Here is a 19,326-nt window from a genome sequence, read left to right as displayed (position 1 = left end):
GCCTTTGTAAGGAGTTTAAATCCTAAACTCTATTGAGCCCATTTTGCTCTGGGTACTGTAACTTAGTGCCTACCAAAGTAACTGCCATAACTCCGAGGATCTACTTCCATGGGATCCCTCAAATCCCAGTTACTGGAGCAGAGCTGATAGTGGTTGCCATGGGTGTAACTAATTCCTCTTGTCTAGATGGGCTACATCTTATTGTTTATTTGTTTGTTTTCCTCGCTGATATATTCTGTGTTACACGATTTGTTTTGGGCAGCTTTTTCATTTCCTCTGAAGTGGTTTACACAAATAGCTGACAAATGACTAAACCCACACTGCCCCTGAGCCCTGTATCTTGAGAGTTGAGATAAGAGAGAAGAATGGGAATTAGAAGGAAAGAAGCTTATTGAGGAAAATCCCTAATAATGCTAATAGCCACATGCAAATCTGGATTCTTATTTCCCTCTTCTAATTCTCAAGATGTGTTGGAGCAGCCAGGTGCTTTGCATGATACCTGTACAGGTTCCTCTGCTCRCCCCAAAATAGCCGGCTCTGCTCTTCCCTAAGACTGTCTTGATGCCACCAGCATCTCCCATCCAGCTCTCTGTGTGGGARAGATCCCAGTGCCAAAAGCAAGGACCAAGGTGCTCGACAGTCCAGTGCTGTGGTCTGAGTGCAAGATCTTGCTTTGAAGCCAATATCTTGCTTTGAAGCACTTAATATGAGCTTCCTTACACACTCTTTAAGAAGCCTAGAATGCTTTGTGCTCAAAGACATAGTTGTAGGAAAAAGATCTCATGTAAAAAGAAAAAAAAAAAAGTCTCAAGCCGAATTTGTTTATTTTGAGTAACATATGATSTTGGGTACAGCACTTTTCTGTTTCTCGCCCTTCAGGAATATATTCWGACTTGGGGGGTGTATTTATTTATAGCTCCAGACAATGTTTTACTGGATACATAAGTTGAAAACATCTCCTTCTCTTYGTAGATCAGCAGCGCTCTTATAATCTCGCATATGAGGGTTTGATGGTTTTAAGAGATTAGTAATGGGATATGGAGCTTTTCCCCTGCAGTGTGTTGGCTCATTTAGAGTGCCTTTCTGTGGCAAATAAATATGGAGTTCAGTTTTCTCCGCTGATTTCATGTTGCAGATGTGGCCCTGTTACAAAACCAGTCTAAGCTGGCYCTGTATTTGGTGTAGTCTCTCCAGGAAGGTTTGGAACTGAGTTGGTGTGGGACTTGAATGCCTTGTTTTGCAAGGGAGTTTTTGCATGGAGTAGCTGAGGGACACCAAAATGTACTATTACACAATGCCCAGATGAAGTTAGAGCAAGTCACTGATGTTCAGCACTCTATTTCCCAGCCTACTCCTCTGAYGTTTCCTGATAAAGGCATTTAAAACAGGATTTTGATACAAAACCTGTAAAATTAACAAATATACCTTTTAAGCATTGAAGGGTCTGCTCTCAGACAGCAGTATTTGTTTCATGCTGAACTATAATTTCAGGGCTTGTATAATAACATCCCCAAGGCGCACAGTAAGGTGTGTTTGGAGTGATGCTCTTCCTGCCACGTTTGTGATGGGAGCTGTGCATGTTTCCAGGTGATGGAGTTTTACTGCCAGTCSTGCGAGACAGCCATGTGCCGGGAATGCACGGAGGGAGAGCACGCGGAGCATCCCACGGTCCCGCTCAAGGATGTGGTGGAACAACACAAGGCGTCTCTCCAAGTCCAGTTGGATGCTGTCAACAAAAGGTACAGAGATTCCACGGATTATTTTTCCATTTTTAATTTTCCTATTGGCTTCCTATGTTACTCTGGGTAGGCTTTCTTGGGTAGACYTACAAAATAGGGATAGTGAAGATGGCATAAGGATAAAATCTCTAGTGTGTGATGCTTTTGAGGGAGTAGAGGAAAGAGCGGAAGATTCTTATCTGTCTTTTGCGAAACAGAGGCCAGATCTTTCTCAGGCCATAGAAATAAAAGAGACTTTCAAAGAAGGAACATAAAATGTTAAGGAAAAAAATGAGCCATACACGAGTTTCATAATAAATAAATAAATAATGCTGTGTGCTTAAAGTACAAGCTTTATTCTGGCAGAAAGGATAAAATAATAATAAAAAAGGATAGATCTCGTTCCCTCATCCCTAATATATAGGACACATAAGGGACAGAGGGTCCAAGGCCTCTGTGTTGGAACTGCTTGGAGCCTAATGGCTTTCCACAAGGGAGGGCTTTGGCTTCAGCCTTATTTTTATCAGACCAAAAACACTATGTGGTTGTAAAAGGAATGAATTTACTTCTGGGAAAAGACTGAGTTTAAAGACAGCCTGGTGTTGAGATTGTTTCATCAAAAGATGTCAAGGCAAGGGCCAATGTTTAATGACTTTTGAAACAGCAGTCTTTGTAATTTAATCCCTCCCTCAGGCTTCCAGAGATCGACTCAGCACTTCATTTTATATCTGAAATCATACATCAGTTAACCAACCAAAAGGCTAGCATTGTAGATGACATTCATTCCACTTTTGATGAACTCCAGAAGACTTTAAATGTGCGAAAGAGCGTGCTGCTTATGGAACTGGAAGTGAATTATGGCCTTAAACACAAAGTAAGATGCATGTTTTGTCTCAATGGAAAGCTATTAATTTAATCAGCCAGTCTTTGCAAACGATGCAGGGCGCCAGTCTGACAGGTYGTGTCTGAGATCCAGATCCGGGAGAAGGTTTCCTTCCCGGAATGAAGTGCTGCGGAGCCTTCCTTGTGCCYGGCCTCCAGAGCCGAGCCCAGAGCCCGTATGGGCCACTAGTCCTGCACTAGTCCGTGGCGGGGGGGTCTGATAGAGCCAATGCACTGAGCAGGCGTCTGCTTAAAGCCAACGTGCTCAATGTGCAGCTGCCAGTAACGGAACATCAAGGGTAAGTTTAAATCCTTGGGCTGAAATCCCGTGAATCCTCCCATAAAGGCACAGCCAAACATTTTTTTTCCTTTCCCCTAGGAACTGAGCAAGGTTTACTATCATGCTTTAAAGCATTATTTTCCTTTCAGATTCCTCATAATGTAGTTCATGCTAAAAGTCACTGGTTGGAACACACAAACGTTGCAGGGACGTCTCATTTTCCTAGGAGAGTGCAGGGAGCAATATATTCCAGAGCAATGTTTGCTCTTTCACTTCTTATCTGGCTGAATGAATGTTTCATTTTTCCCTCAGTACTGACTAAGCCTCGTAGGAAGAAAAGGGAAATTTTCCCTTTGTCAGCAAGTTTGCAGCCTGGTGACTAGGGCTTTGCCTAGGATCAATGGGCCTCTATCAGGCAAATGAAAGAATTCAACCTATTTCTTTCTGGTTGCTGTTTGATATTAAAGAAGGCTCTCCCCTTTCAAAGTGTCCTTTAAAACAAAATAGCATCAACCTTGGAATTTAAGGAATGCCTGATAATACTGGTGTCTTTGGGCATTCTCTGAGAGTCCCGAGCAGCTTGAGCTTCTCTAAATGGTTTAAGTGAAGGAATGGTGCATTCCTGAAYCCAGAGCAAATTTAATGATTAGGAACATACTATTTCTGTTGGACCTATAAAAGTCAGGAAATTTTAATATATGCATAAGAGAAATAATTTTGGATACATAGGAGCCCAAAACCCTGTAGKYAGAGTTTAGTCATCTCCTGTTAAGCAGCAGCTGAACAGCTTTTTAGCATCAAAACTTTGAACTTCATCTCAAATTCATCTAAACCTGTGAAAGATGTTGTCCTCAAAACGTATTTTCATACAAGAAGACATACTCAGAGATGTGCAAAGTCCCCATAATATGAATTATGGTGTTATATTATTTTTAAAGGGACATTTTATGCTTTACTAAATGTGTTTTATGAAGTTGTACATACACAAATAGTGAAAGAAGCATTTCCCTGTTCTTTGCAGGGAGAAACTGGAACTGGGTTTTACATTTGAATGAATCGAAGGCCCATGAAATAAATAATATACCTCTTTCTGAACAAGTACTTTAAAAACTGAAATAAAGGAATGGGCTATACTTCTCTAGAAGAAAGCTGGCCATTCAGTTTCCACTGTCCATTGGAGTGACAGAGGCCTTGTGTAAAGCATTCTAGACATATTTTAAATATTAGTTATGGTAAYACTGAATATTTTCCATCTGTGTAATGCAAAAACATGATATTGAGAATATAATGGTTTTAAAATGTAGTTGCAAATTGTCTTCCTCCACAGTTTGTGGTTTGTTATCCCAAGCATATGGGTTTTTCTCATCCTGGGACTTCACTAGCTATGGTATCACTTTAACTCCTTACCTTCTGGTTTAAGACAAGACTTAAAAATCTCTTCAATTCTGTGGCATTCCTAGATATGAACAAAACCAGGTATCTTGAAATTTCAATCTGGACATGAAATGTCTTTTTCATTCTAGCATTTTTTGGCACAATACTTCAGGCTGGTGTCAGTTTCCCATAACAGTAGCTCATCATCACCTAGATTTTCTGCAGTGGGTGTAGAAAAAGCAGCTAGTTTTTTAAAAAATCAGAATTAAAAGTGCCCTTAGAGTATGGTATCATTACATGCTGTATGTCAGCAATGGAAGGACAAGCAAGCTAACATCAATAGCTCATAGCAATAGATTCACTAAGTCTGTAACTTTAGCTTAGAATTAATTGCAAGGTTTCTAAAATATGTTTTACAGTGATGATTAACAGAACTTCTTTGCTGTACAGCAATGCCAACATCCTAGTTCTTCTCTGCAGGAGAAACACAGCAAATAAGTGACTGATTCTTTGTTTTGGAGTCAGTGGAGAGTGTGGGGAGAGGCTGAAACTTTTGGGCTTTCCAGACTATCATGAATTTCCCTATGTTGGTCTGTTATGATTTAGGGATCTTTTTCCAATTCGTTATAAATCTAGTTTTGAAAAAATGTTAACCTTGTTTGCAACCCACACCTAACAATTTTGAGGTCAATCCCGTCTTAAAAATTTTAGGCTGTGGAACAGTGCTGAGCATATAGTAAAAGCACTGCTTTATACTTAAACACAGAGTGGCAACTTGCTGCCCATCAGAACTGCAGGCTGCTCAGCCCAGCTCTTCCCATTATCCATAACCCATCCTCTGTGTTTTGCTCTCCTGCCTGCTGAATCTGAGGAATTAATTTTCCTACTTCTGCCAAGGAGACTTTTTCTTTCTTCACTTATTTCAATGAAGAGATTGTGATATATCCCTCAGCATGGAAGGAGAAAACTTGGTTGTCTACTGGTCCATTTCTGTATAGGTTTTTCCCAAAGTTTTCCCTGGCTCTGAAGAGATGGGAATCCTTTCAGCCCCCTCTCCTGTTAATGAGCCTGGTGGCTCCAAAATATCCCTATCTCTGAGTGCACATTTCCTATTAACCAGCTYGTTAACTGTGACTGCTGAGAAGCAGATGATCAAGGCTCAAATGTCTGAAAACAAGTGTTATGAGTTAGATGGGACAAAATTCAGTCTGTGTGACAATGGATCTTTGAAGCCCTGAAGATCCAAAATGGGGAATGCGTTTTGGGGTTGCCACTTGACACTCCCGAAACATGCTCGGTTCACTCTGTTGGGTGTAGGGAGTCAGTGCAGTACTTTACAAATAAAGTGACACTTTTGAAATAAAGCACTGTAAAGGGTTCTGTGAAGGCCTTCCAATGCAGAGTACTACGTCTTGCTAGAATAACGTTGGTAACATGATGCTAATCTGGTATTTGTCAATGCGCCCAGGTGCTGCAAACACAGCTGGATACCCTGCTTGAAGGACAAGAGAGCATTAAAAGTTGCAGCAGCTTCACAGCGCAGGCCCTCAACCACGGCACCGAAACGGAGGTCCTGCTGGTGAAGAAGCAGATGAGCGACAAGCTCAACGAGCTGGCCGAGCGGGACTTCCCGCTGCAGCCCCGCGAGAACGACCAGCTCGACTTCCTCGTGGAGACCGAAGGCCTCAAGAAGTCCATCCACAACCTGGGCACCATTTTAACCACCAACGCGGTCGCCTCCGAAACGGTGGCCACGGGCGAGGGCCTGAGGCAGACGGTGATCGGGCAGCCCATGTCCGTGACCATCACGACGAAGGACAAGGACGGGGAGCTGTGCAAGTCGGGCAACGCGTACCTCACCGCCGAGCTCAGCACGCCCGACGGCAGCGTGGCCGACGGCGAAATCCTCGACAACAAGAACGGCACCTACGAGTTCCTGTACACCGTGCAGAAAGAGGGGGACTTCACTTTGTCGCTGAGGCTCTACGATCAGCACATTAAGGGCAGCCCCTTTAAGCTGAAGGTGGTCAGGTCGGCAGATGTGTCCCCGACCACRGAAGGGGTCAAGAGGCGTGTGAAGTCGCCCGGCAGCGGGCACGTGAAGCAGAAGGCTGTGAAGAGGCCGGCTAGCATGTACAGCACGGGCAAGAGAAAAGAGAATCCCATTGAAGATGACTTGATCTTCAGAGTGGGTAGGTGACTGGTCTGCCAGCTGTTGGCATGTTGAAAAATAGTTCAGAGAAGCGGTGCAAAAAGTCCTCGAAATTCAATGATTTTAAGGTTAAAACTATATGTATCCATGTCATGATAAATAGAACAATCTCAACAATCTTTAGGCCTCTGGCTTTTGTTTACTTGTGCATTTTAAAAGTACGTGCTCCGGAAATACTGCTTGCAACAAACATTTAATTGGAATTTCGCTTGAGAAATGCATGCAGCTGATTTAGATACTTTACTACTTTCTCTGCCCTCTTTTAAGCATCATGAGCTGGCAGTATTGTTAGACTATTGCTTCAGATTAAATTGCTTCTTCAAAAACTCACGTGGCAAGAGTGAGAGCGACAGAGCCCTGGAACAGGTTGCCCAGAGAGGCTGTGGAGTCTCCTTCTCTGGAGATCTTCAAATCCCKCTTGGATGCAGCCCTGTGCCCYGTGCTCTCGGTGTCCCTGCTGGAGCAGGGGTTGGACTGGATGATCTCTAAAGGTCCCTTCCAACCTTTATGATTCTATGAAGAGAGGAATTTCTCTGCAACCATTGCCCTAAAAAATCACTTAAGTGATTAATCTAACCAGAGACTTGCATGCTATATCTGTTATCATATGTAATTAATTTGTGATGTCACCGTAGGACGAAGTTAAGAGCACACTTCCTTTGTGCTTTTCAATATATGAATATGTTTGGCTCCTTATTTACAGTGATTGTATCCCCAGATTTTGGGTCTTGGCAATTGAAATACCATCTCCGTGTCAGCTACCATGATTCTCTTTCAGCTCTTTTGTTATAATTTGTTTACCTAGAAATATAATTAATTATTGAAAAAGTCTGTAGCATAGGATGTTGTATTTCTAAAATATCTGCTTATATAGCTAGAAAATACTTCTTGCTTGCTGAAGAGGAGGCTGRATGCACGGATTCAGCTAGAGGGGGTCTCTATAGGTCTGTGCTGAGGCAAGTGAGGGTAGGAAAGCTTGCCTGGGTACAAGCTGCCTCTGAAGAACAGGGCAGCTCTGCGACTGAAGCCTTCCGTGAGTGCTGGGGCCTTACTCTTGCTCACATCTGTCTAGCATTAATTTGTCCCTGTGTGGAAAGCTGTAGATCTAGGTGGGTCTACAGATTCTTATTTTTTTCCTTTTTGAAAAACAGAGCAATGAGTAATMCTTCATCCCATTCCATATTCGTTTCTCAGTTACTCATTTCACAGAGTGATCCTACAAAGAGACATCCCTCTGGGCCTCTGAGAGACTGTGGTGCATCTGAAAGGTGTCCCAGGCCTCTGCAGCTGTAATGCTCTACTAACATTTTATACTCTTCCAAAATATATGTAAGTAATGAGGACAGGTAAAATCACTGCGGTATTTGCAGGGATTGCCTTCAGGGATTAAAAAATCTGTTTAGCTCCAGTCTGAACTCGCCTGTAAAAGCRGAGTTTTGGTTCACGTGTGGCTCAAGTCACGCACCATAAAGCTGATCAGCATTTTCCAGCCCAACTGTGCATCTTTATTTGGATCCCACTGTTGAGTTCCTCTAAGAGTGCTGCCAAAAGTGAGTTTGTAATTTAAAGGGGGCTAGATAAGGAGAGTTCACGTTTGGGCTGCCAGAGGCTTGCTCAGCTGTGTTGGGAAGCTGTGCTGGATACTCCCGTGGGTCTGTGAGCAAGTGGGGCGTGCTGTTGCTTACACGCTGACCTATGGGCTTTGGTGCACTAGCAAACTCATCAGCTCCTGGCAGGTCTGTGTTAACGTATACGCCATTCATACAGCACGAGTACGCCTAAGTATTCTTGATCGTGGGGAATTGTGCATTAAATCTTGTGCCAATTCCGTGATATTCCTGGCTTTTTAAGTGGCATGTGGTTCTACTCAGATGTTTTGAGGTCACGCTCTTGCCTGTATGTTTGAACATCCATGTAATTCGTTATGTACAAGAACAGAGTATTTCTTTGCTCCCATGGTACTACATAAATCACTCATTTTACAAATACCCCTCAATCCACTGTAACGTGCACGTAGCCTGTGCACAGGAAAGCAGGAATGTGTTTGGGACACCCACAAAACAGCCCCAGTATCCGCTGGCAGTGCAGGTGTCGGGAGGCACCGGGGTGAAGGGGAGCCCGTCTCCCCGCTCCTGCCTCCCGGTGTTGCTCATGGAGGCGGCGGGATGGATGTGCGCGGGACCCGGTGGATCCCCCTGACCTGAGCCCCCCAGGTGTGGGGTGTGTGAGAGCAGCGTGCGCCCCACAGCCAGCAGGGCCCTGACCCTGTGCAGTGCCCCCGCTCCATCACACCGGGCCTTCCACATGGACCTGCTGTCATCTCTTCCAGCGTTTTCATGGCTGGCTTCTCCGACAGCGTTTAGCAATAGTGGGGCCGTTTCCCACTTCAGCTGCGTTTCCTCTTCGTTTATCTAAGCTCGGCTTTGGCATCACACACAGCCAGATGGAGAGCTGGCTTCTTGCTGGAAAGTTCAATTTTCTGTTTCCTCGGACTGCGTTTAGTCGTCTGTTCGGTTGTGTAACTGAGCAGCTTAAGTTGAGCTGGTGCACTCAAATCAGAGTGAATTACCCATATTAAAGGGAAAAAAAAGTGCCTTTAACAGTGCCTTCTGTCGGCCTCCTTACTATGCAGATGTCATCTTCTGGTTGCCTAGAACTGCTGAAAGCAACAGGGGCCTTGTTGTGAGCTTTGAAAGCTGCAAACATCACGGGTGCCCTCATCCAACGGGCCGGCTGCCTTTGGAACAGATCCGCGTGGTGGCTTGGATTGCAAACAGTGCAACTTGCTGTAATAGGGACGCGTGTGTTTCATTTCTGGGTGTTAGCAGAGGGGGCATCACATTCTAGTACCGTGTGAGGCTCCAGTAACCATGTCCTGCACTGGTGAGGTGTGGGAGTGGGGAAAGGGAAGACTTCTGGATACTCGGATTTGCAGTTCCCTGCTGCTTATCCTTGGTTTTGTACCACACAGAGAACCACAGAAGCCCCAGAAGAAGCATTCGAGGAGTTGTGGGCAGGGAAGAACTGGTAGTTACCCAACATGTTGTGGCTCCCTCATGGTCCCCATGAATCTGTAATCTTTCTGCAGGGTTTTTTGGGCCTTTGAATTCGTTCCCTTCTTGCTGGGGGAAGTGCCATGGTGGTTCTTTGTGTGTTATGAAGCTGGTAAATCTTGGTGAGCAAGYAGGGAAGTTATGATTAGTAACGTCATGTTAGCAAAGCTTAGAAAGCAAAAAGCATTACCATGAATACCAACAGATATGCATTATACAATAGATTTGTCCAGATGCCCAGTACCTATGGAGCAGCTCCAYGATTTGTTTTTTAACATCTCCTGTAATTTTAAAGACTTCTTGGATTTTTTGGTCAATCGGGACTTGACTGTGCAAGAATAAAAGGTTAAAATTAGGAAGCAATCCACGTGTCCTAGGTTGTTTCTCTGTCTGGAGCTGCAAACGGATACACTCTTCTCCTCAGAGAATGCCTTCAAAGCAAGAGAAATCAGTTTGTGCAGGGCACATGGGGTGACACCAGGAGGAACTGAGCAGGCCGAGCGCGGAGCGGGTTGTTTGTTGAGCCGGCTGGGCACCAAGGTGCCACCCGAGCGGCTCCTGTGCAGGCTGCGGATGGAAGCTGCCAGCCCAGCTCTTGCCACGGGAGAGCTGCTGAGGACGGTCTCACACCGGGTGTTTGTAGGGCYGGAGTCCCCCTGCTTGGCCGCGGGAGCTGTCACGCTGCAGCTCCTGCCGTCCCAGGTGCTGACGTGCCTCAGTGCGAGGCCTCCTCTCGCCGCCCGTCCTCGGGCCCATGTCTTGTCCTGCGTTATCCAGGAAAGGAAGCCCAAGGTTGGATGCTTTCCTCTTGAGCACAAGCTTGGAAACAAGTAGTTTCACTGAACTCGGCTTTCTGGAGAAGAATTTGCCCCACGGTGGAGGGGACAGTGTGCAACGTAGGACAACTGTCAAGGGTTGAATGGCTGCACCGTGTCAAGGTCATTGCGCTGGGCTGGATTTCACCCATAAATTGTGCTAATAGATTACTGTTTATAAACTGTATTGGGAAATGTGAGTGTAGTATTTTTGGATAACGTCTTCTATTTTTCCTTTGATAGATGTTTACAAGGTCCCACTGAAGCATGCTCCGAGTAACTTTTTATACTGAGCTCTCTTATCTTGAGAAATGGGATTCCTTGGCTTTCAAGGACACTTTTCTTAAGGGAAAGAGCACACATGAGAGAATGTTTGTGCTAGTTGGTTCCAGATGCTCCAGCTTGCACTGCCTTTCTTCCAAAAAAATGTTTCCTTGCCTCTCTTCCAACAAATGTTTCCCTTCCTCTCAGTATTAARGAGAAGCTTCTCACTTTTCATCCTTTCCCTTTGGCTGAAGGGCGAAAAGGAAACCTATCATTAACATATGGTGGAAAAAAAAAGTACTGCGTGCATCCCTCAGGCACTGCTCACTAGGAGGACACACAGAAATGGCTCGGGAGTGGGTAACATAACTGGTGTATAGCTGGCCATGCCTGTAATGTTTACTTGCCTCTTGCAATGTGACAAATGAGACATATGTGCCTTGCTGGGCGGGTGGAAGCACGCGGAGCTTGGGAGGACAAGCCTGAACAATGGGACAAGGTCTCAGCACCAAGGGCAGGGAAGGAAGCGTTACCTGCTCCCGGGAAACGTGCGCYCGCGTCCATCCGCACAGCACATGGAGCGGCTGCTCGGAGCACAGCCAGCCCTCGTTAAAGCTAAGCACAAATTAGGGCTGGTACTAGTCTTTTATAGCAGTTCACGGTAGAGCGCCGTTAGTCATTAAGGTCCWGCCTCCTTTGGAGAGACTAAAATGGAATACAGGCTTTGCAGTTAAAGCCATGTATTGAAACCAGCTAATTTCTGACAGGCAGCCAGTGACCGCTTGTAAAAGTACTCTACCAGGAAAAATAGCATTGCATCCAAGGCTCAGAATTAGCAGTTTACAGGGCTATTTTGTTTCCAAAGAAGTTGGAACTTCTTTGTTCAGTATGGAACACTCTGTTGGTCCAAGACCATAACTGTAGGCTTGTCTGAGGAGCACTGAGGAGCCSTCAGCCTTCTTTAAAAGCAAGGTAGGAATTTTGATACTGTCCCTGTGCTCCRGGTGTAGCTTGGACCTGCCACGTAGGACTGACCTTTTAAAAACATCAGTTTGCTTGGAAACTCTTCAAAGCAAACATCTAAGTACTGAGATAGCTAAAAGTAATGAAAGTTTTTGAGAAAATTGAAATTTTATGGCTTCTTGTCCCCTTAAGCCAACAGGGTGATACCTGCATTGGAATTTGCAGGTCCATGATTCACTGTTGCATTTGTCCTGAGTAAAACTGGGACCTCTCTACATAGTTGTTATAAACCAGTACAAAATAAAATATCTAAACTCTTTGTCATATACATATACATGYATTACAGGAATGTTCAGTCTTCAGGTGTTGGTCTTTATTGGCCCATACATTCCCATCCTTCAAAACCAGTTCTTCCTCACACATCCCTGTCTGAGGGAGATTTTACAGCCTGGGAATGAGAACTGTGTATGAACAGAAGGCAAAATKCCCTGGCTTGAACATGCCCTGTCCCACACCGTCGCTCATACATTTTACCTCGGCTTTGTGCCTTCACTGATAGGTTTAGGTACCAGTACTCAGCACCTGCTGCCCATCCAGGTTCTTATCTTACTCCCTGTTTGTATGGTCCCATTTCACCATTTCATTGCCTTCTCATACTATTAATTAAAACCCTGTATTTTTAAAAAAAAACATCACGTATGAAAAAACCACCTCACCTGTCACCCCAGTAAGATGATGATTGTGCAGACAACTTAATTTCTGAAGGCCAAAGAGGCAGTCGCTTTGAAGCAGCTTGGATGATCTGTGCACCAAAGAGCCTGCTTGTGTTTGGAAGGATCTGTTTGTGACCTGTGACTGAAATGGTCCTTTGAAGCCATAAGAGTGATAAAAATACTTCAAAGTAGTAATATGGGGATCAAGGATGTAATACATGCATATATTTGCATTTCAGTTCTAACCAATTAGTCCTCTCTAACCCAATTTATGTTTTTTTGTCCAACTTTAGGTACCAAAGGGAGAAACAAAGGGGAGTTTACAAATCTTCAGGGTGTAGCTGCATCTACAAATGGAAAAATATTAATAGCAGACAGTAACAACCAGTGTGTGCAGGTATGAGGATACGCCGCTTTCTGCATTACTCTGTTCCTCTCCCCTCCTCCTCCTCTTCCTTTGGGCTCTGGGMAAGACAAACCTCATGCATTGCAAGCAGATGTAGAATATACAGGGAAGCCCAACCTGTTAGTTATCTATTATTGCTCCATCTCCTTGACCTGTAGCTCACATCTACAGCACATCTACTGTGTGTATCCGAGTTATATCCCTTTCTTATTATGTTTGGCAGTGATTGAAGAAAACAAACATGCCATAATGTGGAAAAAGGCCTTTTTTGTAAATGTCACTCTRCATTGTAAGCTTATCACTTGTATGCTTTCTGTGTTTCAAAATAGATCTAGAACACAGGGCTGCAAATGTAGTTTCCTAAGGAAATGCACAAATAAACTTGCAGATGTCATTTTCGAGTGACTTTTGCTCTGCTAAATTAACTCTTCTCTTTGATGTGGTAGCATCTCTGATATTGATGATTTCTTGGCTTCTGTAACCTGGAAATCAAGCTGCTATGTATTCTTTTTCACCCTTAACAATTTGTCATCACTGTTCAGGCCGTCCATGTGGTAGCAGTGAACAAGGCAGCAGAATGAGGCTTGTTCTTCACTATGTTGGAACCAGAAAGTCACATGCAGTAAAAACTGTTTCCAGACCTTCTTAGAGTGACAAGAGTTAAATATGCATTAGTTGCCTCACATACTGCAATGTGGAACTTCGGTGCCTGATTAAATAGCTGGAGGACACACATGGTCGCTTAGATTTTGAGGGTGACTAAAGCATTTCTAAGGAAATGGCCCAGTATTTATCTACAATCAAATAATTAGTTGCTACAAATCTCATCTAGGTTCTACTCCCTTCTTTTCCATTTGATTTTTCCATCCAGTTGATGTGTGACCTTGGCCAAATCACTCTGTGCCTCAGTTTGCTCACTTTTAATACAGAAATCATACCACTTCCAACTCCCCRAGGGGGACCTTGTGAAGTTTAATTCACTGACATTTGTAAAGTTCATTGAAAAAAGTGCTATGTAAGTGCTTCTTTATTATGAAGTTAGGGTTCAAGTGGAGGCTTCTTCTGATATTAGATATGTTACTTTCAAATATGGATGGTGTAAAAGCACTTCATGTTCCCMTCTCTCTTCCTGAGAGCATTCATTTGTTGCTTGCTAACATACAAGCTCCAAGAAGTAGACGATGTTGTTATGGAAGGCTTAGTTTGAAAACAAGTGTTTTGTGTTGCAGATATTTTCCAACGATGGCCAGTTCAAGAGCCGTTTTGGCATACGAGGAAGGTCTCCTGGGCAGCTGCAGCGGCCCACGGGGGTGGCTGTGCATCCCAGCGGGGACATCATCATTGCTGACTACGATAACAAATGGGTTAGCATATTTTCATCGGATGGAAAATTTAAGGTATGCTTTACCACGTGAACTCTCCCCAGCCCTCTCCATCCTACACTGGAATGTATATTCATGGATTTTTTTTCCAAGAAATTGTGTAGATTGTAACTGAGCAGATTCTATTGTTGTGATGTGGAAACCCATGACACAGCCATATTATATAATCAATAGGAAGAGGTCACAGCTGTGATGTCAGCAATACATCATATAGTGATATATTCCATTCTGCAGTGCTGCATATGAAGTACTTGGATCCCTTTCTTGCATCTTACAGTACGAGTTAACTGATGTAACTGAGTCTAGTTGGACTAGTTCAACAACCTCCACGTTATTAGCCCTCTGATTATATATGAATGTGTGTATATATTTAGGTATACATAGATGCACACAGACAGACTAAAAGCTTATGAGGACATAAGGCTCTTTTGTGATATATGGAAGAGAAACATAAGGTAGCAGACTGGTGACTTCCTCTATTTACTCCTTACATTTCAACAAATCAAGTGTATAAGTTACACTTGGTCCTGTGTGTACTAAGAGCAAGGAGAAGAAGCCTAGTGCTGCAGCAGGGATAGGAAATGTTTTATGYTGGGTGACAGACACTGGAAAAACTGAAAGCCATGAAATACTGCTTCAGGTTACTTCTTGTTGGGAGACCTGTTGGGAAGTTTCCACTATAGTTGCTTAGTTCTAGGATCCCACGTTGGAGGGGAACCATCTCTTTGGCATTTTCTGGTAGCTTAATGGCCATTAGGCTCCTGAGCTGCTCATTTAACCAAATTAACTCCCAAGAAATGGCCTTCCCTTGGTTGCTGTTTGCAAAATGATGAAGGTTATAGCAAACAGGCAGCTTTGCTGGCATAGCCCCCCGACCCCTCTCTGTGAAATGGACACTTGAGTAGTATCCAGACCCTATGTATGCTTGAAGCTAAATGGGCAATGTAACTGCTAAATGCATCTATATAAATTTCCTGCACTTGCAAAGATCACATGATTTTCCTTGTAGAGCAGTTTTCAAAATGCACAGCTACCCAGAACCTTGTTTTTGGATGAAGTCCTTGAATGAAACAAAGACATTAGCAACCAAAACCAAGCCAAGATTTAATTGAGTTAAGAATCCAAGAACTCAGTAACCAGAATGTAGCATAAGATCTTTAATCATTAAGATCTTTAATTTGAACTGGCTTGATTTGGATATGGAGGATGGAGGGCTAGTTTTCTTTWCCAGACTGAATGTAAATCCAGCATTTTGGATGGTGTCAACTCTGGAGAAAAAATATGGCTCTAGAGGAGCCAGGGCCCTGTGTGTCTTTCTATCAGGAAGACAAGCACTGAAAATAAAARTAATAAAGTAGTTCCTCTGGCTAGGACCTGGCTTTGTTTTAGTCAGTGTTTTTGTTGGACTATCACAGCTATGTATATTTGGCAAATGTGTGTGTGGTTAATCTAAGTCAATAAATCAGGTTTTATAACTCTTATGACCAGACTGATTAAATGGGACATGATACATTACTTATATTGGAAAATACWATTTTTAGATTTAAATGCAACTGTGTATTTGAAATAGAAATTAGAAGAAATTTATAGAAATACTTTATATGTGGATAAGAGKCATAATCATAGAGTTGAAGCACAGGACAAGGGTGCAACAGATCCATGTCTGTGGGAATTTGGGCAAAGCCATGCAATTTCTGTCCGCTGGCGCCAGCGACTCTGAGGGGCTTTGTCAGGTTAATCAGGGCAGGGTGTAGGAGGAGGCCCAGGGAGATCCRTAAAGGGTCCCTCATGTTTCCTGCGAGGGATCGGGGCTGCAGGACGTTGCCCGTGCTCTCTGGTGCGGATGCCTGTTAACCCAGCACCGTCAGGGCCTGCTCTGAGCTTCATCTGGCTGCTGTTGTCACTGTCCTCCTCGTTCTGCATCAGCTTCCTCTTGCTTTCCCCTTGCAGCGTTTCAGTAGTTATGTGAGCCAGAAGGCAATTGCCCCTGGGGCCAGTCCTGGGAATGTGCCTGATCCCAGAGCTTGGCCGGTGCACCCCAGCAGGCCCCCGTGCCAGGCAGGAAAGTGTCACCTCCCTCGGTCTCTGGCAGGAGCAGAGACAAAACGGGGTTTTCTCCAGGCTGCACAACTTGCCCAACGTCGAGCTTGACAAACCTGAATCTAAGGTTGCACCAAAGCAGGAGTGTCTGGAAGCGACAGGCTGCGTCGTGCTGTGAACAGCAAAGCGCCAGGCAGGGCCTGGGGAGCTGGGGCTTCTGGTGCTGGCCAGGGCACAGGTCTCACGGGGGCTATGGAGTGACAGGCAGGTAAAAGGCAGTGCTGCTTTCATCRGGAAATGACTTGGAAACTGCGAAAYGGCCTCGTTRGAGAGGAGGCAACGCGAGGCTGACGAGGGGAGGCAGCCGGARCCGCTGAGCTGCCCTGYGGGRTGGGGAAGGATGGGCACCGTGGGGCTGCCAAGGAGGTACCGCTTCCCTTCTAATCCCGAAGAATTGCTTCCAAGAAAGACCCCTATCAGCCCGCTGGAGCCCAGAGCCAGGTGGTGGGAAAAGATGGAAGGAAGCGGTTTATTTGGCAGGCTGTTATGGCGGGTCTCATTAAGAGAATTAAGGMGGGAGCTGCCTGAAGCTGGTTGCATGTTTAGAGATAATTCTGGGGAGCGTGGTGACTGGCCCCAGCTGAATTCACGGTCACATGGATGATAGATGCATTTGTTGCTTGTTGTTGCAATGTGCTACAAAGCTGCATCTTCGCACTAGAGAAATTGTCAAAAAGGGGTGTTGAAAGCCTGTAAATTAATTCCTGACAGTTGTTGAATCTAAACTTTAAGCCCTAACAAACCTACCACGATAAAAAAAAAAAAAAAAAAAAAAAAGTGCCTTTAAATTTTATATATATGCTACCTGTTTTTTCACCTCTGGGAATATCCCACAGTGCAATATTTTCCACCCTAGTAGGCTGAGTTTATAAACACATTCTTGAAAACAAATCTACATTCATAGGAGACTATAAAATGAGGGGCATAATGTCCTTGTCTGAATTCATTTGAACACATTATTTGTACCAAGCAATTAGATGATTCATTATATTTTATTCATTTCTAATGGCAGAAAAGTCTGAGAATGCTTCCATTCATATATACTTAACAGGAGTGACTGGATTTTGTAATGTTCTGTCCTAAATAATCAAACCTGTAATTCTAAGAAACCTTCTGAAATAAAAATACACCAAGCATGTGTTCAGCCCTACCCCGTGATGTGTCATCGGTACATTTTGATCTAAGTTGCAAACAGAGATTTTAGTAGCAAGCATTGCAAGCTGGGCATATTTTATTGCTGCCTTCAAATTGTATTTTGAATCCTGGCCCAGGAATAGTGATTTTTATTACGCTTCTGAGCACTGAGTGCCTGTTAGTGTAGTACATGATTTATTCATGATTTTTGTTCATGTGTATTTATATGGGCAGGAAGACACTGTACTCAGGACTCTGAGTCATTTTTCCATTTTGGAAAGATGGGAAGGAGGTGGTGCCAATGCACAAGCAGACAAACACATGGGCATCCCGGAGGAAAGACAGGAACATCATTTAATAACCCCAGAGGAAATAAATGTTCTGATTTGCATTTGGTTTATGGTTTTCCTGCCTTGCTGCAGTGCAAACCCAAATGCATTTTTGTGGGTCTCCTCGTATCTTTCCACTGGTGAGCAGAAAGTCACTTCTGATCATTTGCCCAAGGGTATTTTGGTGGGATTTGATTGTGCGATTTTTGCCTACCTATTCAGCTCTTTGCAAGAGTGCATATATATATATATATATATATATATATATATATATATATATAAAGTATATACCTGAACATGGACAGACGGAGGATCTTTGCATGGCAGCCAAGCAGAGTCTCGCAGCTGCAGGCTTTGCTCCCTGGAGTCCTGCAGACTGAAGCAGCTGGGCAGGAGAGCAGGCAGCTCAAGGGCCCTCGGCAGCCTCGGGTGACGGCTCCTCGTCTGCGCCCGCAGCTCCAGCTGGGAAAGCGCCCCGGGAAGTAGGAGCCTGGCGTTCACTTGGGCTGGTTGAGCTGCTTCAAGCATTTGCATGGCTGGTGGCTTTGAAACGTCCTGAGAATTAGTAGGAGGGAGGTAATAGGTCTTCTCCATGCCCTGTAGCCTCTTCTACCTTGAGGTTGTTAGTCATGGACTGAGGTGCATTTTACTATCTATTTGGTTTAAATTCAGATTTGGAATAGGAAACAGTGTTCTCTACCAAAGGAATGGGCTCTGTTGGCAGGATGGGCTATAGAATTTACTTATTTATTTATAGAAATTACTATAGGATTGGGCAGCTTTGTGATCCATTACTTCAACATGGACAGATCTATCTGGAGAAGTAAATAGCCTGGCAGACACCAAGTATTTCGACCAGATATTTCAGCCTGGATTCAGCTTTAACTGCTTCAAAATCTGCCCGTCACAAAGGGAAGAAAAGACAAGTTGCCACAGTCCAAAGCCCAAGTAATTTGTTGCTATTCTTACAACCCTTTCTTGGCTGAAAGCTCAAAACTCAACTGATTTTATGTAGTTAAACCTGTTTCTAGAGCCTCTGGCTGAAAACAAAGCAAATCAGTGCAAAACGGGAGTAAGTTTGGGAGCTGATCCTATCATCTTGTGGAGGGATGCCTGGACAGCTCACGGTTCTGCCAAGGCTTTGCCCCAGTCTTTGCTTGCCCTGGACTGCGTGGGATTTGATGGCTCTTACTTTTATATCCCCTTCCCTTCATGCTGCTTTCTGTGAAGCAATCAAAGCACCTACCTAGGCAGGTGGTGGCCACTCGTGCCCTTCTGGAAGAAGCCTTGTTGTGACTGCAGCTGCTATTTGCAGATCCTGTGTTCAGAAAGAGTCATCTAATACTTGCTGCTTCTGTTCTAGCTGCAGTTTTTTAATCAGGAGTCGCCTGCAGGTGAGGAAAAAGTCTGTTCACAACCCCCTTTCAGTTATACTGTACTCATCACCGTAATGATGACAAGGCTTCCAATAGTGTAGGGGTTACAGCGAGTGAGATCAATGACGAGCTCGTCCTCCCACCGAGCTCCCGCTGCTCTCATCTGCAAGGGCCTGAGGTGCAGTCCGGAGCGTTTCCCACAGCTCCTCATCCTGGAGAACGATCTGCAGTTGGTGACCAGAGTAGAAAGCAGGTGTGAACTAAACTCAAACCACAAGATTTTGCTGAGTAGTCTCATGTCTAGGTGCAGAAAGGAAAAATAGCT

At 44.3% G+C, this 19,326-nt stretch overlaps 1 protein-coding gene across 9 annotated transcripts in view; it reads left to right on the top strand.

Annotated features, from left to right (window-relative positions):
- The window catches only part of TRIM2 (tripartite motif containing 2), a 97,610-nt gene that overhangs the window by 69,631 nt on the left and 8,653 nt on the right, over positions 1-19,326 (top strand). For all 9 annotated transcript variants that reach the window (XM_026041680.1, XM_026041679.1, XM_026041677.1 and 6 more), the window contains 5 exons: positions 1,588-1,739; positions 2,412-2,592; positions 5,723-6,446; positions 12,568-12,671; positions 13,910-14,077. In XM_026041680.1, the coding sequence (XP_025897465.1) occupies positions 1,588-1,739; positions 2,412-2,592; positions 5,723-6,446; positions 12,568-12,671; positions 13,910-14,077 (1,329 nt within the window). The remainder of the gene's footprint in view (positions 1-1,587; positions 1,740-2,411; positions 2,593-5,722; positions 6,447-12,567; positions 12,672-13,909; positions 14,078-19,326) is intronic.

Source organism: Nothoprocta perdicaria, unplaced genomic scaffold (genome assembly GCF_003342845.1).
Source record: "Nothoprocta perdicaria isolate Ctin4 unplaced genomic scaffold, notPer1 scaffold_29, whole genome shotgun sequence".
Lineage (NCBI taxonomy): Eukaryota > Metazoa > Chordata > Aves > Tinamiformes > Tinamidae > Nothoprocta > Nothoprocta perdicaria.
Note: the sequence above shows the minus strand (reverse complement) of the source record. Positions and strands in the feature narration are given on the sequence as shown.